The 26,188-nt window shown below is 44.5% G+C and overlaps 1 protein-coding gene across 3 annotated transcripts in view; it reads right to left on the bottom strand.

The window, feature by feature from the left end:
* The window catches only part of LDLRAD4 (low density lipoprotein receptor class A domain containing 4), a 239,603-nt gene that overhangs the window by 10,999 nt on the left and 202,416 nt on the right, over positions 1–26,188 (bottom strand). Inside the window, exons 1-3 of one of the 3 annotated variants that reach the window (XM_032121441.1) lie at positions 14,775–14,852; positions 11,022–11,176; positions 977–1,030 (exon numbers count right to left, since the gene is read on the bottom strand). In XM_032121441.1, the coding sequence (XP_031977332.1) occupies positions 977–1,030; positions 11,022–11,126 (159 nt within the window). In that variant the 5' untranslated portion in view covers positions 11,127–11,176; positions 14,775–14,852. Of the gene's footprint in view, positions 1–976; positions 1,031–11,021; positions 11,177–14,207; positions 14,444–14,774; positions 14,853–26,188 lie in introns of those variants that run through there. The other 2 variants (XM_032121431.1, XM_032121422.1) reach the window with 2 other exon arrangements.

Raw genomic sequence — 26,188 nt, forward strand, 5'->3', positions numbered from 1 at the left:
CCAGGAAACTAATTCTCTCTAGTCTCAGTAACTGACTAGTTCTACAACAGTGTCCCAATACTGAATTTCAGCTGCAGTCTGAGCTTCCCCCTCCTACTCAGAGCTAATGCATCACCAAAGAATTCAGATGGTCATTTTAGTACATTTTGTAAAGGCTCGGCATATCTCACGCCTTCACTATCAGAGTGTATCAGGTGTCCTCCTCCCCCTCAGTTCTCAGCCAGAACTCAACCTCTGGGGAGAACCTACAAAGCTTCTGCATTGTGATGGAAAATATGTCCCTGGTAAATTAAACCCTGGAGAAGGCCAGGCTTTAAAAAAGGAAGGGTTCAAGATACTCTGTCAGGTGCTATTGCTCCTCACTTGGTCTATCCCAGATCTGGACAGACACAGCAGCTTCTCAGCCCTAGATTGATCGAACTGCTCTTCTCTTTTTTGGATCCCTGCAGGGTCTTCAACCCCTGACATTCACAGACACAGGGCCAACCACCAGGAAGTTCTGCTGCTTGTCACAGGACAGCTGGATCACTCAGAGCAATACACCCACAAATTATTACACAGACAAGAGATGTGTGCTAGCTGGAAGATGGGAGACACTGGTGATAGGATACGTGTTGTAAATCCAAGAAAAATTCAGGGACAAGAGGAACTGGTCTCCCAGCTTCCAGTGAATACTCAAATTACTGAGCCACTGCATGAAAGAGACACACCTCCACCACTTACTTGTGAATGCCTACTATAACAAAGGGAGTTGCTGATGGAGATGAGGTGTCAGGTAGGCAGAATTTAATTCTTTTAATGAAAAGGTCTCAGGCATTTATGAAATGCACATTAAGGCAGGCTTAGATGACCATGTGAATTACACTGAGAAAGTATTCTTTACAAAAAATAGATGCATGTTTTTGAAAGGAACCAAATATACATTACAGGAAAAAAAGAAAGCACTTGGTGAAGATAGTCAGAAATCTGTCAGTACCTCTGAAGCACCCTGGCGCGAAACTGAGCTTTCTGAAGGCCACAAGCACCCCTCCTGAAATGTGGAAGAAACAACAAAATAGAAAAAATTAATAAATCACATCACCATTCTGCCTCGTTATCACAGCTCTTACCAGCAATCATCTTCTAAGGACTGGCTGTCTCCAGGAGCTAAATAAGCAACATCCCACCCCTTTCTTTCCAAAACACAAGCAAAGAGCAGCTCTGCTCCCAAGCAAGTCAAGCTTGGTCCGTTTTGCAAGCGCCAAAATGTCATCCATCCAAATGGCACCCAGCCCCACAGGCCATAAGGATGCAGCAAGCTGGTGGCGGCTACAGGAGTGTGGCAACACGAGGAGATGACAGGAGACACCTGTGTGCTGAGCAGGTACCTGTCACCTCCCAAACCAGCAAGGGTGGAAGGTCTGACAAAGCTGCCAGCCAGGATCCCAATTACACACCATGGGCAAAACAGTTCACAACAAAACCTGGTGTCTGTAATCTCAGTAAAGTGACAGACACGCTAAACCCAGGGATAATCTGGTTAAAACTGTCAGCTGCCCAATTCCCACCATAAACAGTAGTTAAAACAGCTGTGGTTTCAGCCACTTCTCCAACCACCTTCTCAGGTTGAAATATTTCCCACACCTTGAAATGCTGTTCTGACATTGCACCAGCACTCAGGGCAGAATAAAAGGGTGAAGAACAGTATGTCAATAAGAGAAAATAGCTTAAGGTGTATCATCATTTTTCTCCTCAATTAATTGTTTAGAGTAGCAGTAACTCCCACAATGAATTTATTTCACTGGAAAATTGTGAAGCTGAAAAGGACATATCAGAGCAGATATAAAGCACAGAACTTCAATCTTGGTGCACAAAGAAAAAAATCAAAATATTGTATGGTCATGACTATTTTCTTGATGCTAATTCAAGTTTTACAGACATAAGAAATTTCAGGAACTGGAAGGAAAATGCATACTGTCCCCAAAAGCATTACCATGTATAGACTGCTTCCAAATCTTACTGTACTGCTTCTTCTCACCATAGCATCTTTCAGCATATTTCAGATGTAAAAATAGACCCAACTAGATGCTCATCATGACACTCAGAGACCAAAAGCCGTCTGTGATCCTGTCAGGAGAGTCCACCGCAGAGGAAAGCTGCTCTAAGAGTACTCTCCCACAGGATTCAGCTGCTAAGGGAAATGCTTTGAATAGCAAAGCTGGTACACCTCTCTTCTGTAGCTTTAGAGAGCAAAGACAGAGAGGCTGACAATTGCAATTATTTACAGCTACCCCGCGTATTCCCCTTTGCAAAGACATGAAAAACGATCTTATAAAGATTCATGTATTTCAGTGCCTAGATAAAGTTCTGTCAATTGAAGAAATTGTAACTGTGTAACTATACACATACATTTATATACATACTTGTACACATATTCCTTTCCATTCCTTCAGCACCCAGGTGCCCTCATTTTGAAATATCTGAGGGTATGTTTGCACAATTAAAGGCAACCAGGTTATCAGCAGTTCACCCAACAGGCTCCAAACACATTACAACTGTTTGTAAAACATATTAGTCGAAGCTAAACTTCTCAATTAACTGCCCCTGAGTTACAGGCTCAGAAGAGAAGAAAAAAGGCAAAACCAATAACCCAACCCAGATAGAAATAAAATCTACCCCCACCACTCATATTACTTAAAACTCCCTTATGAAAGGGCGTTGATGACATGGAAGTGGAAACGACTCCCATCCTAGGGCCCATCTCCCCAAAAGCAAGAGAGTGAGATGAGCTGAGGGAGATGGTGCAGCATATGGAGAAAAATTTCTTGCATGGAGATGGAATGGGACCTGCTCACTAAGCCAAGACTCCCAGATCTGGTACCAGCCAGGCCTAACAGAAATAACATGTTAGAAGAGAGGAGTTGCCTGTTACTTCTACTGCTGATGCCTGAATCCCAGAAAAGCAAAAAGCCCTGCCTGGAGGTACCGCAGTTGCTACAGGGATCCCACCGAGTGTAACCAGGGCACTGGGATAGCCACATCAAGATGAAACCAAAGGAGCCCAAGCCTCTCCCCACTCTGGGATAACTACTTGAGAAGGTAAACATCTTGGGATGCAGTTGAACTCCGAGGCTGTGAGATCCTTAGGATGCAAGGATACGTAACAATATCGTTCCTGTGACAGTATGTCCTACAGTTTACCTGTAGCTCCTCCCTTTCCTGAGATTTCCCCCAGAGAGAGAAGCAGACTGAATAAATGATTTGGCAGCAGCCAACCCCCAGCAAGATCTCTATCCCAGGAGCCAGAAAACTCCCCAAGCAGATGGCTGGGTAACGTGCTCAGCATGCCCACACTTGGAAAATACCAGGCTCACACACGTGCAGACCAGCCTCACCATGGCTGGTCCAGTGACACAGCACAGAATTCTCCCCTCACCAAGTCCAAGACTAACTGACCCAACACAGGAGTTTCTGTCCTCCTGAAATCACTGCATCTACCACAGGAGATTTATTGCCTACCTTTCTTGAGTCTTTATTTAAGGGAAGTTCTCCCTTCCCTGCACTGGGTAGATACAACCTAACCCAAGGGTTGGTTCCCACCAACTCCACTGTTCTTGGGGTGACAGTGAGGGCTTTAAATGCAAAGAAAGTGTTGCAGAAGAAAAATATCCCCATGACTACACCCCTCCACCCCGAGAGATACAGATTTAGGAAATAATGTGCTGGGACCACTGTGACCAATCCAGAGTGACTTACACTGAGGGAAAGTGTTATGTCTTGCTCTCTGCTTGTCCCTGTGCTTACAGACCTTCCTTTGAAAGCTCAAATGCTTCCCCTGTGCTCTTATCAGTGAAAATCAGATGAGAACTGACAGCATTTGTATTTATATTAGGGATTTGTACAAGTAGTTATCAGGTATATGCAAACAAGGCAAAACCTGAGCAAATGCAATGTACCCATATTTTGATGAGGGCAGTATCTCATTTACCTGCTTCTTATAGATTGTCAATAGCTAGGCCACCTCAACTTGCTCCTTTTTCAAGAGACTTCAGACACAAGCTTCAATACTTAAAAGTAACAGGGAGGGAAAGCTTATGCATTCGCTCCCTATACTGTATTCATTTTTAACATTGTTAGGCTTTGGAATGAAAATCCTAGCACCTACCAATAACACCAAGCAAGAAAAATGTTAGGGATACACCTATGTCTTTTGCTGACCATTGCCAGTTTTGAGTTTCACCATAATTTACAGAAATTAATTCTGTGATTAGGTTTTGAAATAGCAGCATCATTTAATAAACCCAGCTCAGTGATTACTTAATTATCTCATGGTGATGATTATTTAACTCATTATTTAGAGCTTAGGAGACACCATAAGGCTAGGATAATTTGCTATTTCATACTTTACAAAGCTGTAGAGCCTCTAGAACTAAACAGTGTAGGAAGATGGCTTTTTGAGGACATTTTTAAACACTGGAGCACACACTGTCATGCAACTGCCTCAGCTGAGCATCAGCCCATTGACAGCCAGCAGGAAAGACATGTACCAGAAGAACGATTTTTAACTTGGGAGAGATTATAGGCAAAATTTTACAGGCAGTAAAAAATTTTCCTCAAACTGTTATAAAGCAAAAGGATCCCTGTGCTTGTTATAGCTGGGATATAGTTAATTTTCTTCATAGTAGCAAGTATGGGGCTATGCTTTGGATTTGTGAGGAAAACAGGATTGATGACCCAGGGATATTCTCATTATTGGTGAGTGGTGCTTACACAGAGTCATGGCCTTTTCTGCTCCTCACCTCACCTCACCAGTGAGGAGGCTGGGGGTGCACAAGGAGCCGGGAGGGGACACAGCCAGGACAGCTGACCCCACTGACCAAAGGGACATTCCAGACCATATGGCATCACAGTCAGTATATGGAGCCAGGGAAAGAAGAAGGAAAGGGGGACTTTGGGAGCAAGAGCGTTTGTCTTCGCAAGTCACTGTTACACACCATGGAGCAGCAATGTCCTGGAAATGGATGAACCCTTGCCTGTCCCTGGGAAGTGGTGAATGAATTCCTTGTTTTGCTTTCCCTATTAAACTGTCTCGATCTCAGCCCATGAGTTCTCACTTTTACCCTCTTGATTCTCTCCCCCAGCCTGCTGGGAGCAAGTGGCTGCGGGGTGCTAAGTTGCCAGCTGAGGTTAAACCATGACAATCCCATATAATCCAAACTTTTCTTTTTTTGCTGACTGTTAAGGAGATTTACAGGCTTTCTCCACTATTAAGTTTCTATGAAATAGAACTCTGCCCGAAATGATGTTTTCTGAGAAACAAAAGACAGTTTTTCACTTTCTAAAATGCATTACAATTATTAAGAAGGTCCCTCTTTTCCCCTTAACAGAGGTTTTTATTTTTATACAAAAATGTACACAAGCATACACAAATATACACACTTCTTTTGCAAGTGAAATGTTCCAGATAGCAGTGTAGTTTCTGATTTTGGCCCTAGGTGGTACATTACACCACATTAAAGTAGTGGCTTGCAGAAAACACTCCAGGAAGGCACAGGGGCTCATTCCTCCCGTCTCTTCCTGGGTGATACGGACCATCATAGCTTTGAAGACAGCAAAACAAGCAAAACAAACTATTGTGTTGTCCCCAACAGAATGATGAATATACCAGCAGGACTGCTCGTTCCTTTAAAAGCTATTCCTCAAGGGCAGGAAAGGTGACTCTGTCTAACAGAGCAGTGCATGATACCAAGGAGAAGTACTAGAGAATCATGGAGAGTGCCAAATCTCTCACATATAATCTGCCTCCCTACACTTACTGCAATTATTCCTGTTACTTAATGCTTTAAAACTTTTACTTCCCCAACTTCACAGCACTTCATCACTTTAAGTAATCTTCATTTCATTCAACTGAAGGGAGTAAGTACTATTATCCTTTCTCCTTTGTTTGGAGATGAAGCAAGTTGCCCAAGGTGACACACTGAGTCAGATGCCACCAAAAGCTAGCGCTCCTTGCTTCTAGTCCTACCTGCAGATTTCCTGGACAATCCTGCCCAATCCTGCTCTTATTAAAGATATAATGACTTTACTGTGGCAGACTTCAAAGAGCGGCAGCCATGCTCGCTGTCCCTCTTGGCAGCACTCCCTGAGGAGAGGCGAGCCCATGTCCCTCATGGAGACAGCAGGAGAATACAGTGCACATCCAGCCCCTGCCAAATGATGACTGGTACAAACAAAAAGATTTGGCAAAGCAGGGTGGTCTACAGCACTCACACTCTCTCCTGGCTGTAGACTGGGTTCTTGTTCCCAGTGCGATTTTCTTTCTTTTGCATATGTCAGTAAGAAAATGAGAATGAGTGGCCCAGGGACACCAGCAGGGAACAGACAGAATAATGCCAATGCCAGTAGGAAATAATTTAAAAGACCAGCAGGAAAGACTAACATTTGAAATTACTGACAAATCCCTGAGCTGTCAATATTATTGAGTATTTTCTGTCATCCTCCTGACATTCCCCTTTTATTCTGAAATAGCTGGTACAGAGCAGAGGGGAGTAATTTTTACAGCTGTGCTCCTGGAGCTTGGCATCCAAAACTGGCATTACCAACACAGCTTCTAATGCAAGCTGATGAGCCCAAGCAGCAATTCTGCCCTCGGTGGTGGGAGGCAGGGGCTAGTCAGTGTGAGCATCTTGTGTGATAGATGCAAGGATTTGCTGCCAGGAGTAGGCCTAGGGCGGTCCAAGAGTTCAGCACTCCTTCAACATCTACTTTATACAAGAAGACAATGTAAAGACATCAGGATGAGGAAAAGGAATGAAATTAGGAACATCAGAAGCTCATTAAGTACCTCCCTGTAAGTCACTTAGTTAATCTCTTTCCCCTCAATGTCCCCATGGAAATGACTGGTGATGACATTAGGAGTTAATCATCAGGAAGCAAGATTTATCTTTGTTTTGTCCCAGCAAACAGCAGAGTGCCCCACCTGCAGCTACCTACATTGCAGCAGGATGCTTTTGGTTACCAGCAATAGTGCCCTCCCAATACAAGGTCAACGCTCCAAAGGCACAGCCAGCAATGCTGCGACACCGATCTCCCCTTGGATATCAGACACATATCCTGTGCACAGATGCACCTTTCCAAGGCTGCCACATGCCTCTGCCCCAAAATCCCCCAGCACTGCCAGTAGCATCACTTGCTCCTATACAAGAGGTTCTGTTCTTTCAAAATGAAGCAGCCCTGGGCATGCTCCTGGTGTACTCTACACCCTATGGCTTTTGTGTCCCTCTCAGGTGTTCTGCAACCCTTGCCTTGCTCCCAGCTGTGAAGCCCAACACTGCTAATGGATAAGCTAGCAACAGGAAATGTTCAGTATTTTATCCATTGTGATACAGACACTGTTCGGTACTTTGCAAGCTCACTCCAGGCTGCTGCTCATGCCAACATGATCAGTCACTCCACCTCTCACAATTATGACCCCAAAACTCATTTCTGCTAATGTTAAAACATGGTTGTAATGTTTAATAGCCTCGCTAGGAGAAAGCAGGACTTGCCATGGGAGGGCAGGCAGCATCCTCAGCACTGCTGCAGAAGCACCCACTGCTCCTGAGCACTCAGTGTTTGTCCTGCCCGTGGCTGTGATCTGCTTAAGACCTTGGCCCAATAACCAAAGTAATAAAATCCCAAAGACTGGTGAAAGACTGGAAGATGATACTCCAGAGGGAAGAAAAGAAGAAAAATAAAGAAAAAAGACAGAGATGAACTGGTGGTCACACAGAAAAGTGTATTTACGGAAGAGGCACAAAACAACTTTTCAGTGTGCACTTGTTAGAGAGCAACTTTTTTTTCCCCCTCTATGACTGGTCTCTTTTCTGCCCTTCAAACATTACTTCAAATGTTAACACTTGTGATTGCAGTGAGTACATCTTTTTAATATTCTAATTTCCAGCTTGGCCTGGAAGTTGAAATTCTCATTATCATCCTATTTTATTTTTGTTTGTTTTATTTGAGGGTGTTTGTTTGGGTTTGTTTGTTTTTTTTTTGTGGGTTGTTTGTTTGCCCAAACATGAAAAAGTTTAACCAGAAAAATAAATCCACTAGTATCTTTTATTTTCTTATTTCTGATGCCTGACCCATGAGTTTTACAGATGTGAGGCTGGTAATAAAGGCAGTAGATAATTTACCTGATCACTCCTATTACACACTCTAGAAGAACCAGAGTAAGAGAGATCACTTGATCAGTAGTTGGTCTTTATGAGGCCAGAAACCTGCGCAGTTCAGCCACCACTTAGCTGGTGGAAGGCATGATTATCTAGAAATAGGATAGGCTTGAAGAAAAAAAAAAAACTGAAGGTAACAAAAGGACAAAAAAAAAAAAAAAAAAAGCCCCATTTGAACAGGAAGGGCTGGATTCTACATCTTGATATACCTCAGCTACATGAAAGGGTGTTCACTTCAGAGCTCACTACAGAACTAGCCAATAGTCAAATAATTTGCTTTACCATTTTCTTTCAAGAAACATGTCTGAATTTCCTCTATTTCCATTCACTATTTTTCTACCAAAAGAAGACTTGAGTCACAATAATGTTTTCTTCAGACATCAGCGGTTAATGAACATTAATATCCATTTTCAGAGTCTATTACAATTAAAAAAATATTCCCTTGCAAGAAAATCTACTTGGATAGCAATTGAACACAAAACAAGGCCTGCCTGGTACAAAAAATGAATTTTAGAAGTGTATAACCTGCATCTCACCACTCACTATCTATCGTCTCATGTAACTCACTCCACTGTGGACAGTGAAAACAGACTGGTCATTTGCAGCTTCTCAACATAGAGCACTTACTTTGGTTTTCTGACCCTCATGCTCTGCACACTGCTTTTAAGGGTTGCACTGCACAGTCAGTTTCTATCAGAATTTCCTTCTAACACCTGAGGCAAAGGAAAATTCAAAGTTTTTGACATCTGAACTCAGAGACCTCTAAATCCCCACTCCCTGCAAGTACGACCTTCTTATAAGAAGAGCTGCAGCTTATCAGAAATTCTGATGAGTAATAGTGATGACAAACCCATACCAAAGGCTTTCAGAAGAATTAGTAACTGGTTCCTGCCATCCCATCATCAATTCCCATGAAGTGCTCACTTGGCTGTGATTATCGTTACTTATAATGGTGACAATCAAACTGAAACTGAGTCTGTTTTAAAAATGACTTAAGATCAGTTCTGGGTACTAAAGCAGCTCCAAAGCACCTGCTGCCAAACTGCATGTTCTTCTTCATAAGAAGGTGAAGTTTTCTCCCTTGTGCCCAAGAGAAAAAAAAAAAATACCATTGCCTCTGATAACAGACAATAGTAATGAACCATACAAAGGAAATAATGGGTTATTTCATGCATTTGACAGCTTACTACAATTTAAAAAGATTTGTGAAGATGAAAATACATTTCATTTATCTCAAACTATTTCATTTTAGGCATTTGTAGCAATTAAAGCTAACATTTTTCAGACAGAATTGTGGTTCTTGAATTACAGTGTCCACTTCAAAGCAACATTCAAATTAATCTAGTCAATTTTTCCAGTCCTCAAGTCCACAAGGTTAAGGTTTGACAAGCTCCAGTTTCATCTCTAAGCAAATTAGAGCTAAGCATTCCTACACTACTGAAGTGCCAGGCAATGAGGCAGCCTCTCCTTGAGGAGGCAGCTCCTTTCCTCCCCCTGCAGCCTCCAAGGGAAGAGCAATGCCCCCCAGCAAGAGGGCCCAGGTGACGTACTAGGAGAGAGCTTTGGGAGCCCTGCACAGTCACACTGTACAGCTGACTTTCAGGAGGGAGCTGCCAATTACCAGGATTGCCAGGGATGCAGCTCCACAGCACCCACAGTGGCATCTCTGCCTCCTTCCCTGTCAGTGCTGCCGCCCCTGCTGAAATCTAACTGTAAAAAAACAAGCAAAAGCAAGAAGCAAGCACTTAGTGTTCAGCCAGAGCAGTCCCCTGAGGCCTCTCACCATGACCTTGGCAGCTCCCTAAGGAGCACAAAGAGGGAAGAAACATAAGACTGGGATGGATAAAAAGGTGAGACTGTGGAGTTAGAACTGGTGTAAACCATTATGAGATCACATCTCTCAGTTACAATCAGACATTTTTTGACAGCAAAATGAAGCTGTGAACTCAACACTGTTACCAGGAATTCACTGCATCAAAAGACAACCTCACAAATGGCCACTTGGCCATCGCTGTCAGCAAAGAGGCCAAGGGCACCACTCTGGGACACTGAAAAGCACATCAGAAGAAAGGACCTCCCTGCAACAACACAGGCCACTGCACGGCTTGTGGGGGATATCCCAAGGTCAGGGACACACTGTGGTTAACCCTCACAGGGGAGCAGAGCATCCCACCCAGCAAACTCCTGGCTCACAAGGCAAATTAAGTGCCCATTTACTGTTGGGTTGACTGAACACAGTCTTAACAAGTACTGACTAAGATCCCATCTTAAGCCTTTGAATCTGTAACAACACATCTTGAGCACTCCTCGGAGAGATCCTTTTTCTAGTCTCTTCTTGCTGTTTTAGTGAAACAAACATTACATTTTCCTAGGCCCTTACTGGGACAGTAGTTTTGATCCAGCAAACAGCCATGGCAGCTTCACAAAACAGTAACAGAGATAAAACTCCAGACTATCAGACAATATATGGAAAGTCATAACAACACGTATTTCAAATCTTTGTAACCCAGTGACTCTCCATTCACTCCCCTTCCACTCCCCTCTCAAATTACAGCAGCAGCAAACAATGTCACATCTAAGCCTCCAAATGCAAAATGAATATAAGCTACATAAAACATAGCAGGATCTAAAAATAATCAAAGACCATGTATCTGAAATTCATGTTCCAAATTTGTTTTCTACTGATAAATACAACTTCAGCAAGAGAGTATTAAAAGTGGTACCAGAAGTTTTTCCAGCAGTTGCCTGTACCAGATCTCTTTGGGAGGCTCTGCTGCAGACCTGTACAGCACAAGCAAAAGGAGTTTGGTGTCAGGGGGTCACACTCACCGTCTGCAGAGTTTCTTCCTGTCTTCTGCTTTGGCTCTGTCGGTTGATAAAGGAGCGTGTCGAGAGTTTGTAATGGTTCAACAAGCAGATGATCACTACCACCATAACAGTTATAACCACGATTATAATGATGATTTGAACAAACTCCAGTTCAGCTAAAACAAAGAAAAAAAGAGGAAAATGTGTCATCAACACACAGAAGGTTAACCATCAAAGCAATAACCTGCAAAGGCCCTCAGTATTTCACTGAGATTGATCCAGCAAGAGATACTACTGCTGTCCATTCTGCAAAGTCTCATGAAGAAAACTGTTCTAAAAAGCATGAAAATTATTTTATTTTTGTCAGAGTAAATTGATCAGCGTGAGTGGCTGCGGGTCAAAACTAAGAAGCTTCTTGGTGATGCTTCTTTGCAGCCTGCACAGGTAATAAACTCTTCAACATAAACACCACAGATGAGCCTTTTGGACAATATAATTTCACCGTGGGGTAGGGGGGTAGAAAAAATTGAACAAAAAGCTGAAGGAACCACATACACACAAACCCTACTCTATTTTAATAGCCACCTGCAATGCTAAGGGCTAATGGCTCCAGAGGGCTCCATATGCTTCAAAGCCTGAGAGGAATCAGGACACTTTATCTAGTACACTACCCTTAATTTTTTATCAAGTAAATAGCATGAAAGCTATTTAACTAGAGTGAAAAACTTTTATCCTACTGAATCTACAGGCAGTGTCTTTTTCAATTACTACCTTCTCTCCAACTAGTGTACTAGTTAACTTCTTTAGGACTTTCCCAGTCAGGTAAAAATCTAAAAAGAGATCTGGTACTCTAAAACAAGATACGTTCCATCACGATTAAAAATGAAACCAGGGCCTTGGTTGTTGCAAGAGATACAATTACAATGAACTCTGTCAGAGGCCATCATCTTATCTGAAGCCCTGCCTATACCACAAATATTAAGTATATTTAGAAATGAGTCACTCTTGCACCCTTTTGGCTATATTGGAGCAGCAAGGATGAGCAATATAAGGGGAAAAATTGCCCTTTGGAGTTACCAAGTTGATATTTCTATGGAAACTGCATTGCTCACAGGGGATGCTCTCATCTTGAAAGACAACTCCAGTTAATGGGAGGAGGTCTTTGGTTGCTAAGCTGGTAGAAAAAGCAAAGAAGCAGCTCAAGTTGCTCCGTTTCAGTACTCTCCAAAAAGGGCACTACTTTTTGGATGGAAAAACATGAACTTTGTGGAACTGATATTAAATTTCTGTTTTAAAAAGCTAATGAGGAAGGAGAGATGACATAGGAAAATGAAAGGACATAATAAATATTAGAAAATAAGCCCCCTTCGCCCCCACCTCTAATTTGTAGCCACCCTCAGCCTTCTGCGTGACAGCAGTACACTTGTGCAGACACAACATAGCTGCAAAGCAGAGCTAGAAAAATGCCACTCACACATAGAATCCAAGATGAACCTGCAGTGGAACTAAAGGAAACCCAAGGCTGTTTCATTATTCTAAGATCTCTTGTGAACAAAACGTCAGACTACAGGAGCGGCAAGTGTGCTGGTGTCCAGTGGAGGCTGGTGACAAGGTCCAGCTGTAGTCACAAGCTACGGGCAGGCACAGCCACACCACCCAAACTGCTGAGGGTCTACAATCGTCTCCTGAGGATTAACTAAGCCTACTTAAGACTAAGGAAAGAGTAAAGGGCAAAAATATGTCTATCACTTTATCACTCTTTGCTGTTAAGTACCTTCCACTCATCATTAAGACCAGCAACATTTTCAAAGAATTTGATTAGTCAGTGCTTTGTGCTCTGCTTTCGTTATCAATCCCACATGCAGGGCAGCAAGCTTTCTTTTTCCCCTCTCTTGCGTCACTGGAAGCTAACAATGTCGGCACCAAAAGATCAAAAAGCAGGAAGCACAGAATTAATTAAAAAATAAACCCACCCAAACCACATTTAAGTTAAAAGTCAGTTTTTCTTGGCTCAGAAACACAAGACTACAGACTTTACACAGTTGACAACTTCTGCAATTCACATTCTGTGGCTACTGAAGTACTAAAGTGTTTCTTCATCCAAACTTTTTTTGGGTCCATGTCACACTTTAGACTGGAAATTGAGAGACTGTTGCTAAAGGGCAACATGCAAAACAAGCAATGTTGATTTAGGCTTTCCTAGAATGCAGAGATCACTAGAATGACACGTTACTTCTCTATCTGCCAAGGGCAGAGTCTTCTAAATTTATCGAGGCCCCTGCATTTCAGTGGTAAAGGACAGTACCTCTCCCTTAGAGATGAGTGATTTGGTCTGTGAGCACTTCCCATGGGAGGGAATCATTTAAAAATTTTTGATTAAAACATGGCCATACAATAAAGAAAATAAAAACCACCGCACACGGGATTTCCTAAGTCCAGTTTACATTGTAAACACCAAACTGCAACAAAACACCTTACTGATGTTCAAGGGGATTTCCTCAACTGAACGCACGGGGAAAAGAAAGATAATTTAAAATCTCTTCTTCCTTCTAGTGACATTCCTGCTGCTCATTAGGTTATTAGCAGTAAAAAGCACAGACAGACTGCAGCAGCAGTCTGTTTTGCTGGCACTGATCAAGGCCATTTAAATAGTTCCTAGCGGCTGCTGACAGGCACTGGGTCACCCCGGTCCCCACCACGTCCCCTGCCCAACACCTGCCAGACGTGAAGGGCCACCGCCTTCCAGACAGGCATCTCCTCCTGCCCACTCTTCCTCTCAATTTACTGGGAAAGAGACCGGGGAGAGCTTCAGGAAGAGAAATGCTATGGTTTTACTACCCTGAGTCTGTCACACTCACATATACCCGTTTCCTTACACGCAAGAAACAACATTTCTCATAAAAATTCTCCAGGTGAAAAAACCCTAAAACCAAACACAACGTTTCATGGTAAACGCCCAACACGGAAAAGGCAACTAACTACATATTGAATTAAATCACCTTCTTAGAAGAGCTTGAAAAGAGAGACATATTTTATAACCCTATCAGCAATGACACAAGACTGTCACCCCGAACCTCCCGCCGCACGCAGACCCCGCAGGCGGGGGGAACCTGCCCGCGGCTCCGCCGGCGAGCGCTCCCGGCGGGCCGGGCTGCGCGGTGCCCGGGCCGCATCGCGCGGTTCCTGCCCCTGCCGACGCGCCGGTACCTCTTTCCAACAACAGGTCTTTTAACCGCGCATCCTTCACCGCTGTCTTGTTAAGCCGCTCACTGGACATGCTCGCCTCCGCCGGGCGGGGGGCTCAAGCCGCTCCGCCAGCCCCCGCGGCGGGCACCGCATCCCCGGCAGCCCCGGGCTCCATCCAGCGAGGGGACACGGTCAGGGAGGCTGCCAGGGAGCCTCCCGTCCGCGCCTCTGCCGGCGCTCGGAGCGCGGCTGCCGCCCCGCCGCCGCCGGAGCGGGCGGGCACGGCCGGCACCGGCCGCTCCCGCCCCGCCGTGCCCCGGCCGCGCGTGTGCGCGCACGCACGGACACCAGGGTCCCGCCGGGCTCCGCGCCCGGGGCGAAACGGATTAAAAAAAAAAAATAGGCAAAAAAACCAAAACAAAATCACAACAGCAACAAAAAGAAAAAAAAAAAAAACCCAATTAAAAAAAACAGTCGACCGGCGAGAACAAAAAGAATGGAAAGGCGCTGCCCCGCTGCTGGGCGAGCCCCGCGCGGAGGCCCGGAGCGCGGACAGGGAGGGAAGGAGGGATGGAGGAAGGTCCGTACCTGACCCGCGCCGCCGCCGCTCTTTAAGCCCGGCCCGGCGCGGCGCGCTCGGGGCGCCCCGGCTCCTCCGCCTGCCCCGGCCCGCCCGCGCCTGCGCCGCCGCCCGCGCCGCCCCCGCGCACGTGCCCGCGCCCCGCCCCGCCCCGCCCGCCGGAGCCGCGCGGGGCCGGCCGCGCTCCCGGCCCGGGGCGCCTCGGAGGGCAGCGGCGAGCGCATCTCGTCCCCAGCGCCGCACCGCAGCGAGAGCGATCCAGGGAGCCTGCCAGCTGCGCGGCCGCGGGTTCCTTCTCCAGAGTTTCACGGGGAGCCGTGTATGTGCTTGTGCGTAAAATATTGGGGGGTCGCATCCTGGAGCTATACTGTGAAACCATAACCATCAGAAGGAACAACGCCTGTAACCTCAAGTTAAAAAAAAGACCAACAAAAACCTAAAGAAAGAGGGAAAAGAAGAACACCGGGGATTTGGAGATGTTGGCTCCAGCCACATGTGTGTTTCTTTGGCAGAACTCCCAGCTCCAGCAGTGCCTTCCTTCCCCTGAAGCCCTGTGCCTGCCAGTGAACCCCTCTGCTGCCCCTGAAGCCCTGTGCCTGCCCCTAAAGCCGTCTGGCCCTCCTAAACCCCTATGCCTGCCCCTAAAGCCGTCTGGCCCTCCTAAACCCCTATGCCTGCCCCAGCCCTGCCACTGAGCCAGCCTTTCTGATGCTTTTCTGGCTGATGAACACTGCCAGAGGGGTTCCTCATCCCAGTCTCCATCTGTATTCCCACTCAGAGCACCACAGTGGAAGCCAGCAGCAGGGACTTAGGGCTGCCCGTGCTGCCACTCGGCGTAGGAGCAGCACAGTCCCACAGTGTCTCTGCCATGTTAGGAAGCACCATCAGCACCATGACCCTCAGCTCCCAGGATGTTCCTCCTCTACTGGCTTCACCATCATGGCCAAGACTCTTCCCGTTCCTAGTTATTTCTCTGAATTATGGTGGCATCCCCAAAGCCTGAATAAGACCAGTGTGTGTCTATGTGAACAAGAAAAGACTGCTCTGCTCACCCTCTGGCCCACACTTGGCCAGGGCCTTGGAGCTCCTGAAAGCAGAGGAGATGGGCTGCAGCACTGGTGAGGCTCCATGCCCCTCTCCCAGCAGGCTGTGGCTGGCTCAGCTCAGCTTCACACCAGCACTGCTGTCCCCCATGCACAGCCCCCAGAACACTCTGGCACTGACCATGGAGGCAGACCCACTGCTGCCCATGCCTTTCATCTTTGTAAATGCCATGGACCAGCCTCAAATAATAAGATGCCCTAACTCAAAGTCAAAGAGCAAAAGCCAGGAGGGGAAAGAGGCTGAGAGGAGTGGGCCTGCTTGTGGTCACCTATCAAGCTAGCACTATGAAGAGCCAGGGGGTTAAAAATATTAGGGAGACATATCCTGCTATATATGCGCACAGCAGGGCCCCTCTCCTGGTTACAGGCTATCCCCACTGTCTGGATTTATTAAACTCTTGTTGACATTTAGCTTGATACTGCAAAGTCTAAGGCCTCAATCCAAACACAACAGTCAAGCGGGGGGACAGTGATTGTGGACTGTAAATAAATATCCTTTGAGAGTTCCTAGAAGAGCAGAATGAGTTTAAATTATATGTCAATGAAATGCTTTTGTGCAAGTGGAGTATTAACCAAGTACAGCACTATTACCAGCAGAGAGAAGTAATTCAGTACAGATAGCAGCTGTGGAGCACCTTCAAAACTACAATCTGATTGTCCTTAAACTACTTTGAAAACAATTAATTCAACAGACCAGACTTCTAAACATGGCTGTTGTGTGGGCATACCCACTCAATGTGTACAGAGCTACTGCTGAGGCCAATTACCTTCCTGTTGCAAACTCTTTGTTTTCAAGAACTTTGTAAGACAAAATTTCTGAGCCAAAGACTGACCTACATACATCATTCCCCCAACCTCAAGTTTAAAATGAGAAGTTGAAAGAATGTTTCAGATGAGTGCAGTTTAAAGACTACAAAGAAAGCAGAAAACAAAACAAATTAATATATTGGTACTAATGCTTCTCCTTTACTTTGGTCTCCTAGAATTGAAGTGTGGATGTTTAGAGTCTTCAGTTCCTGAAGAGCATTAACCTACGACATAAAACAATTGCTTTGGCAAGACTGGGGATTCAGCATATAGACTGATAACTAACACGCTTTACTCCCTCTCTAGCCCAATACCCCCCTACACACCAAATATTATTGTACAAGTGCAGGCACAATGACTGCAAAATGGTTACAGACTTCTGTATCCATAAGTAGTGCACCTGATAAGCATCCTCAAGAATGTCCTCAGAACAATATTTGGCTCATCACCTATTTATTAAGAATTTATCACAAACCTTTTAATGTGAATCAAGTCCTGTGCCAGAGGGCCCATATAAGCTTCTCTGTGAACAAGGATGGGGGGCCAGCTTTCTGCTAAAATTCCAAGTAGCAGGTTCCACCATGACCTCTGAGCAGGACGGCTGCTCTGGCATCAGGGTTGAAGCTCCTTAAGCAGGTTCTGGCACAGAGTCATAATGCTTCTCCATAGGCCATTACAAATCTAGCATATTAATGATAAAACCAAGGGCTAGTTAAACTTGGTTACAGGTGAAATTTTATGAAGGACATGTTCACTGATCTGTTTTCTCAGATCATTACTGGGAAAACAAAAGACTCATTCTGGAACCCACAAGAACAAATCTGAATTTTTTTTTTACGATTAGTAAAGATGTTAATCTCAAGTGTAAAGAAACAGTTATGCTTTTGTGACCAAAACTAGACTGATGCTGCTTTCTCAATATGAGTTTTGCATTTCTGCTACTTCTTCCTTTTTTTTCTCTAATTCTCTAAAGACATTACTGACTGTGGGCAGGTTCTTGGCCAGCCCTTACTTAGAAGAGTAAGAGAAAACCCATAGTCTTGAAACTGGACAGGAAGGGGGTGTTTCCTCCTGCCTGCAGCCAGCCCCTTGGGGTTACTCCCTTGGGGAACCTGGACAGTGGGTGTGTGTGTGGAGGTGCTTCCCCCTCCCTGCACTGCTGGCCAGCCAGGCTGGGGGGCCCACACAGTAGCCCTGTGGGTCTTTGGGACAACCTGGACAATCGCTGCCTGATCCAGTCCCAGCCCTGTGTCAGGCTAGCAGCCGTGGGAGCACGGCCCCAGCTCCTTCTGACGCCCATCTTGTGCCAGCCTAAGTGCACATGAAAAAAGCAAACAGCTGAAGCACAGATGAGCCAGACCAGGTCTCTGCTCACAGGGGAAGAAGTCAAATTGCCTGCTGGGTGAACACTGATGCCAACACAGAAAAAAAGGATGTGGGTAATGGTCAGGGAGGAGCACAGCAAGAGACTGGGACCATCTCCATTTCTGGACCTGAATGGGCTTCAAGCAACTGCAGATGCACCCACTGAATGCCCCTTGCCCCCACCTCTCAAACTGCCACCCCCTGGGGGAAATTTTCACCTTTTTGGATAAATCCAGAGTTTATAGGTAAAGTTTGTCAGAAAAAGATACAGAGGAATGGTACCAACCGAGGGAAAGGAAAAGTGTATTTCTCGTAGACAGTGAATTCAAGTAACTGATTTGCCAGCAGTACATATCCAGATGTATTATGTTGTGTTTAATGTGATTAGGTGCAAGGAACAAGCAGATGGGAGCACTGTGGAGAGATTACAACCCAAAAGAAGTAAAGTTGGTGGAGAGAAGAAGACAGTATTTAAGGCCTCTAAATTAACTGCCCGTTAAAGCTGTTCTTTACTCTGCAGGAATAGGAAGGATTAGGAAATTCAAGCAGTCCTTCACATGCATAGTCAGTTGCACAGCCTGAGTGGTCCCTGTGCTGACCACACGTGCGGTGGTTTGTTTTCCCATACTGGAAGGAGGGTTCAATCAGGGACACTGCATTATAACATGCTGATTTAAAAGTAATCACCGTTTCAGACCTGACTAGCACTGTCTCTGTTTACACTGGCGAGTGAGACAATCTACTTATGAATTATCCCTACTGCAGTTCTATTAGTCCTTGCATGTTGGCTCAACGTAGGCAATTTACAGTCGTCTCCTCCAGCAGGGTTAAATGGTACAGTGAGCATAATACCCTGGCCCTGTTTACCCTGGAGATTACACTGCTGGTAACTTCGATGCTCCCCTGCCACTGCTGAAAAACAGGTACAGGATTTCCTGGTGCTGATCCTTGAAGAATGAGAAACTCTGGGCAGGGTAAGGCAGCTGTAAATATGATGAAGATAATCAACCTGGTTTATTCAGACCAGGAAAACATCCCTAAGGGGACGAAGTAACCAGGTGTCCGAGAACCAAAATTTCCCACCATTAGGGTGAATATTGTGATACAGTGGCTTCCACGGGTTTTAGTTGTTGGCTACTTCAATCCTCCATTTAGTTGTTTCCAAAACTAGTTAACAAAATCAGCTGTCCTGAAAATACTGCACCTCCTTCTATCCTTAATTTTGATCACATTCCACAGCTTTTGTCACATTTTGAGCTCAAATCTACCAAGTGTAAAAATGAGCTATTTAAGTAAGAGAAAAGGCAAGAAAGGATCACAATATTGTTTGTTTGGGGTTCTTTTTATTCTGCTGTTATTCAGCGCTCTCCCAGCAGTACTTGCAATTAGTACCTGGTACTGGATTCTGTGGAGTCTCTGGTTGCAGCATGACTACCCTGCCTAAGCTCCCTGTGGTTTCTAGGCAATTCCCAGCAAGTACAGGAAAGAATCATCCCTCATTATTAATTTCTTTTTTCCTGTTCAAGCAGGAGCTAGAAGAGATGCACTAAGGACCACATTAAAAAGCTGAGAGATCACATCATGCATTATCCTGCCATAGGAATGGATGAAAGTTAAATGAGGGATAGAATTAGCATGGATGCTAGAATTATGCATATGTAAGAATCCACCTCCAACACAAAACTGAAAGCCCTGTTGTAGAAGTATAGGTTGCTAAATAAGCTATTAGTGGTATTTTACACACACAAAGAACGTTCATTCTTCCACTAAAGAACGTACTTCAGTTACAGAGAGTCTCCTGCCAGGTGGATTATTCGCTCCATAAATCTCAATTGCCAACAAACTCCCTGGCAGCCAGGAAAAGAAAACAACAGGCACTCGACTGCAGGTTAACAGACTATCAAATATTTTAGTACTTTGTGACTAAGTTGTATGCAAAGACTTCAAAAAGCTGGACAGTGCAGAAAGATCACAAGGAAACCCAGCAACCCTGGTCTAAAAAAAAAATCTAAGGGCAAGACAGAACAGGGATAAGAAGGGAAAGCGGAACCAGGATTACAATACTGTACTAAAAATACAAGTAGAATGTGAAGAGCTGTATTTTATTTCTGACATTAATATAATCAGCTAGTTTAGAGATACAAAGCTCTGCCTCACTGATGGTGCTGTCTTGTACCTGAAAGTAAGGCATGAAAAGAGAACCTGGAAAAAGTATCTGAAGAGATATGGGGAACAAAGAGAAACAACAGAATGCAGAATTTGGGGCCAGTGATGACATAAAGATAATGCTTTTAAAGAGCTACAATGCCAATATAAGCTAGTTTGAACATTTAAAAGTGAGCAAGGGAAAGACTTCAGTACTGGTAAGTGGATCTACATGCAAAACAAAGGAATTTGTTTTCATTCATCCTGCAGTTTTCTTATCATTTGTCTTGCAGCATTTACATACATGCTGTCTGGATGTGTAATCATAAGGGAAATTAACCCTGGATAACCCCATGCTGCAGCACGTTTACAGAAATTGCTCTAGAGAAAACAACTCTAGGAATAAAATGAGGGATGTTCAAACCTTTGGAAATCAAGTGAGTCACAGACACGGTAGGTCTGAAGGATGGGAAAAATCTCTTTATGAGAACATGCCATTAAACATTACAATCAAGCATAAAATTGCTCTGCCACAGTATTTTGTTTTATTTGCATTGTTAAATTTCTTCTCCTAACAATAATGGATAGTTTATAGCACTAATGATTTATACAAAAGAAGCTGTGTAAATGCATCCCAAATGGGCGCCTTCTTTCTTAAGAACCAGAGACTCAGTTTCCTTCAGCTTGATCGCAAATCGGTGACTCACACAAATTTCACATCTGCCTCAGGATACAATGGCGCAGCTTCTAAAGAGGTTTCATGACGGATTAAGCTCCTATTGTGCAAGAGAGGTGTAAAAACTTATGCCAGTTTAAAAAAGCACACTGCATTTCCACAAATTGCCATGGTGCAAGAACTATAGAGGCTCTGCCATTAACAACTGTTATCACATTACTAAGTTCATTACTTCTGACTTCTGCAGGCCCACTTAAAATAAAATACATGGCTTGCATACAACTCATGTATGTCCATGCACAGAAACGCAAATTTCCCCCAATAAACCAATGTAACTGATCTGGAGATGGGGACCACAGTGTACAAGTATTTAAATGTGTCTGCAAAACACATTTACCTCACTTGCAGTGCACCCCCAAAAGAGGTCAGGATTGAGATTTTTGATGGCCAAAATGATATAGATTTGCTATAGTTTATAACCTGCTTTATGGTATAACAGAGTAATCTATTCCCAATCCACAGCATTCCAAAACTGTGTAGTCAGGCTCCCTCAAATCAGAAATCAGAAGAGTGACATAAAATAACCCTGTGGGATACACACAGACCTTATCCTTCCAGAGTGTCCTTGACCTTTCTGTCAAAATGAAGGTATAATTCATGCTTGATTCCAGCAGCTGAAGCATTAAGAAAATCACTTATTTTAAGGCAAAATCTCAAGAAAGGACAACACTGGGAATAAGAATCAGAATCTAGTCAAGATTTCTTAGGCCAGCAAGAATGAGAATAACTGCAGGTAAAAAGTACTCAGGTCATGGGGAAGTATCAGGAAGTTTGTAATGCACTTCTTTTCTGACTAATGGCCTAAGTGAGTGTGTGGACAATAATCCTCACACAGGAGAAGTGAGGAGGAAATAGGAGAAAAAGTCCACAGGGAATGTCAGTTGTCAGATGCTTCCTGCAGGTTTTCCATAACCACTTATCAGGAGCCAGTTTTAACACATCATCACAGGCATTCCTCAGCAAGCAGCAGCGTTTCTGTCACTTCCTTCAGACTGGAAAAGGAGTAAGACTTCCCAAAAATACATCTTCTAGAAAAGAGGAAATTAGACGAGCAAGCTCAGCACTCAATGGGAATGGGATACCTCATTGCTACTTGTGAAAAGCAGACCTCTGAGTAAACCACCAGCAAAACGACAACCACATTGCAGAAGCTACCAGGCTATTTTTACTAAAGCAGAATATGTTATCTTTTCATTTTGTAGAAAGGCAATAAAAATTCATAAGATTCATGCTCTGCATTTAAAGAGAAAAGCTTGGTAATACAGCATTCAGACCACATGGTTTTTAACATTACCATGAATGGTCTAAGTTCTTAAGTCTTCTGACATGTTCACAGGGCTGGTGTTTACACTGACTTGTTCATAGTACATCATATCACATTTTAATGATTCAGTTTGCTCTGACAAAAGGAAACATCTGCCATAATTTTTTTCTTTCGTGAACTTTATCACAATTAAAAATCTGACGTTTCACCAGCCTGTGTGCCAACTGAGAAGAACGCCAAGTTCGGCACTTCCCGATACATACAAATGAGCGCGGCATGAACAGCTAGTACCAACAGCACCAAGCCATCACTGACTTGTCAGTTCTCACCACAAAAGAGAAGAAAGATCACAGTTTGTGGGCAATAATTTTATAATCTTGATCTGGTTTCCATATGACAGAGTGCAAGAGAGAGAAAGCAAAAAAAAAAAAAAAAAAGATAAAAAGAACGCTTGGCAGCTCTGTGTGATGACAACATAAGATTTCTATGTCTTGCCCTATTGCAGCCAGAAAAATATTAAACCAGCATGTCAAAACTGGCATAGCTTCTAAAAAAATGATTTCCAAACATTGCTTGATGGACAGCACCCTAGCAACTCGATACAAAGCTTAAATCTACATCTATTTTACATAAAATGAGACCAATCCCACCCAATGCAAGGACAGTATTCTTGTTTTCAGCAGAATTAATTGTACCTACAAACTCAAGCCACTTCTGAGACACTACGCATGACAGTAAGGCAGCTTGATTATTTACCATGAAGACCACCAACCTCTTGTACTTTGTGTAAGGCCAGGCTAACTTTTGTATTTCTAGGCAGTTTAAATGACACTGTCATTTCAGGATGGAAGCCAAGAGCCACGAACAAAACCAGCAGCCAAATGATATAGGCAATGCAGTGCTACGTGGAGCAGCAGAGTCCCACTCTACTCTGATGTTACTGAGCTCAGGCAGTCAGGGGGATGAATATTTCTGAACAGAATCCAGGACAGAGCTGGGGTCTCAGTAATGGTTGAGAGGTGTTTTCTAACACTGCTCCACAATCCATGTTTCCCCTGTAGCCTTAGCATAATACTGGATCAGGTAGGATACAATTAAACTTGAAGTGTCTTATAGGAGGATTTCAGGTACCAAGAAAGGGAAAATGACCCTGCATACAGAATATACAAGACTGCATACAAGGTATGGCAGAGATGCTTAACGAGATGCATGATCTACTAGCTACGAGATCAAACTGAGACTGAGCTTCTCCCCTTAGCTCTGTCACAGACCTGTTAGTGACCTAAGGCAAGTCACTTCAGTTCTTTCTGCCTCTCATCTTCATTCTTCTCTCTTTTGGTACCACAGCAACAGGTACACAGTGCTTCCACAGAGCATAGCCCCACTCACTTCAGCCTTCACACTCTGTCCACTGCCAGCACCATATGTCATTTGGACTGCTAAGCTGCTTTTGAAGATGACATGTGAGCACCTAAATCACGAAGATGCATTTTCAAAATCTGCCCAGTGGTAAGTGGATGGGTGCCTTTTCCCAGTGAGCAAAAGGCTGGTCCCAAGGGGCTGCAATGGTATTTTCCTGTGTGTGACAGCAATAAACCAAAATTTGCTTGAAATCTCACCAGACACACTGGGAAATAGCTAATGCATCTTACAGTTGGTTGGCTGGTATTTTTGGATGGGAGGCTGCGTTTCAAACTACTTCATCCTGTATTCCCACTCTGTACAACTGCACATCTGACATTGTACTGATTCACTGGTAGAATTTTTGTGCAGCCCACCGAAGAGGTACCACTACACCCCATTTGGGTGGGGCAAGGCTTTCTGGGTGAATTGACTTGTTGGAGAGGAAGTTTTGAGAGTAAGATACTTGTTTTCAGGGTCACAGAGAAACCGTGATCTCCTGTGCGTGCATGCAGAGCAGGAAAAACACATCCACTCCCTCTCACTTCTCCATGTTACCCCATTGGGGCAGCAAAACTACTGATGCTTCACATTTGGTGCAGTCCTAATTTTTAATATAGAACGTGGTTTTTCATTAGGATTAAGGTAAAGAGTTAAAACCAAATAAATCCAAGTTCTTATGCAGCCTCCAGGGAGAGGGGTAAGCTTTGTGCCCAGCCTAGGAGGGGATGCTGCCCACACAGCACACCTTCCAGACTGCCTCCAGGCAAACCCAGGGCAGACAAAGCCTTCTGGAGAAGCAAGAAGCAAAGGGCAGAGAGATCTCTCCATCATCCCTTCCAGTCTGGGATCAGGGGTCTCTGCCACACTTCTGATCTGCTGAGTTTTAAGTCAAAGCTGCAGAGAATCAGCCTGAGCCAGGCAAGTGTTTTGCAGTGCTGCTCTGTGATCCCCTGCCACCGGCGCTGCTTCACGCATTCGTGCAATGATTGCAGAAACAGCCTTGACTGCTCACCCATTAACTGTGGGGTGCGAGTCAGGTTTGCACTGCTGGGAGACAGGCTATTTTTACCACACTTAGGATGTGCTGTCACAACGTTAAATCCCAGCTGCAGATTTACCAAAAGCGCTAAGGGGATTTGTCCGGGATTTCAGGATGCCGGCATCCTGATCTGCATACCAGCTCAGACCAGGCTTTTTGCCATTCATAAGTCCCAGACAAATGACTCGTGAGAGTGTGCAGCTTGCCAGCACAGTGCATATCCAGAGAGCACGCGGGCTCCGGGATGCGTCTGACACCGGAGGCATGTGCTGGCCACCTGCACACGGCATCCCAGCCTCCCCCACACGCTGCGTGCCAGGCTTCACCGAACACCTGTGTGCATGTGCGCGCCCTCCCTTCCGTGCACAATGCCTGGGCACACCACACCACAAGGACCACACATGTGGCATGTGGGAAAGGCCTGGCCACACAGCCCCTGCCCTCCAGCAGGGCAATATATATTCCCCGTACATCCCACGCCATTCCTGCTTTCTGTAGTCTCAACCGAGTGCAGCACAAACTTGCAACTGCTTCCTTTATAAAGTTTACACCCTACAGCAAGAGCTTCCCAGCCACCTCTGCCCTCAGGGATCCAATCCCCTGGCTGTGGTAGGTACACAAAAGGGTCTCATGGGAGAGATTTCAGCGCACTCATCACTGATGGCTCATGGATAAAGTCCGAGAAATATTGCTGTATGACACCCGGGATGGTGAGGCTGAGGTGCTGCCAAGACCTTACCTGCCATATTTCCTGCCTTGAAAGCTGCATGTCATCATATTAGCACAGTCTTGCTAAATGAATTAGAAAAGGCACACCCTTTCCAGAATTTATCCTGGATTTTTTTTAGACACACTGAATACCTTGCTGTCAATGCATTTGGTTTCTGGTTTACACACCTAAGGCAGGAAGAAGGGAATTGCTCAAGCCAAGGTTGTGCATATAAGGAGCATGAATCTGTCATACAACCCAAACTGGCTCTCAGCTTGAATCTATCCTTTTTTGGGCAGAAACAGCTTAGACATTTTGAATTTAAAGAGGCTCTGGTAATTTTTCCTTTATGTCTTCTCGTATTTCTTGCTCTGAAAGCTCAGACTAAGACTTTTTGTTCATTGTAGGTGTCTTACCCAAAGCCAACTTAAACCTGAACACCTCTAAAAATTTTCAAGAAGGTGGTTTTCTATTTCGCTTTGGGGTTTTTTTGTTGTTTTGCTTTCGGGGTTTGGGGGGTTTTTTTAACTCTTAGAGTTAACACTTGTGGTTCCCAGTATTAGAGGTAAGAGTTGTGGTTCCCAGTATTAACTCACAAGTTAAATCACAAAATTTTGAGAGTCTGTTCTTCTGCTAAAAAAAGAAAAAAAATTCTCTTTTTTCTTTCTGTTAGCACAGTGTGAATTTTTGTCACATAAAGAACTGAGTCCCCGTTTCCAAAATGTTCATATTTTATCTTTTCTGCTATATTCCGCTGTTTCTTCAGTTAATACTTTAACATCCTGCCTGAAACTGAAGCAGTTTTAGGTTCTCCATTGCCCACACATTTTGTCATTTCTAACACGACAGT

This window comes from Corvus moneduloides, chromosome 1 (assembly GCF_009650955.1).
Source record: "Corvus moneduloides isolate bCorMon1 chromosome 1, bCorMon1.pri, whole genome shotgun sequence".
Classification (NCBI taxonomy): domain Eukaryota; kingdom Metazoa; phylum Chordata; class Aves; order Passeriformes; family Corvidae; genus Corvus; species Corvus moneduloides.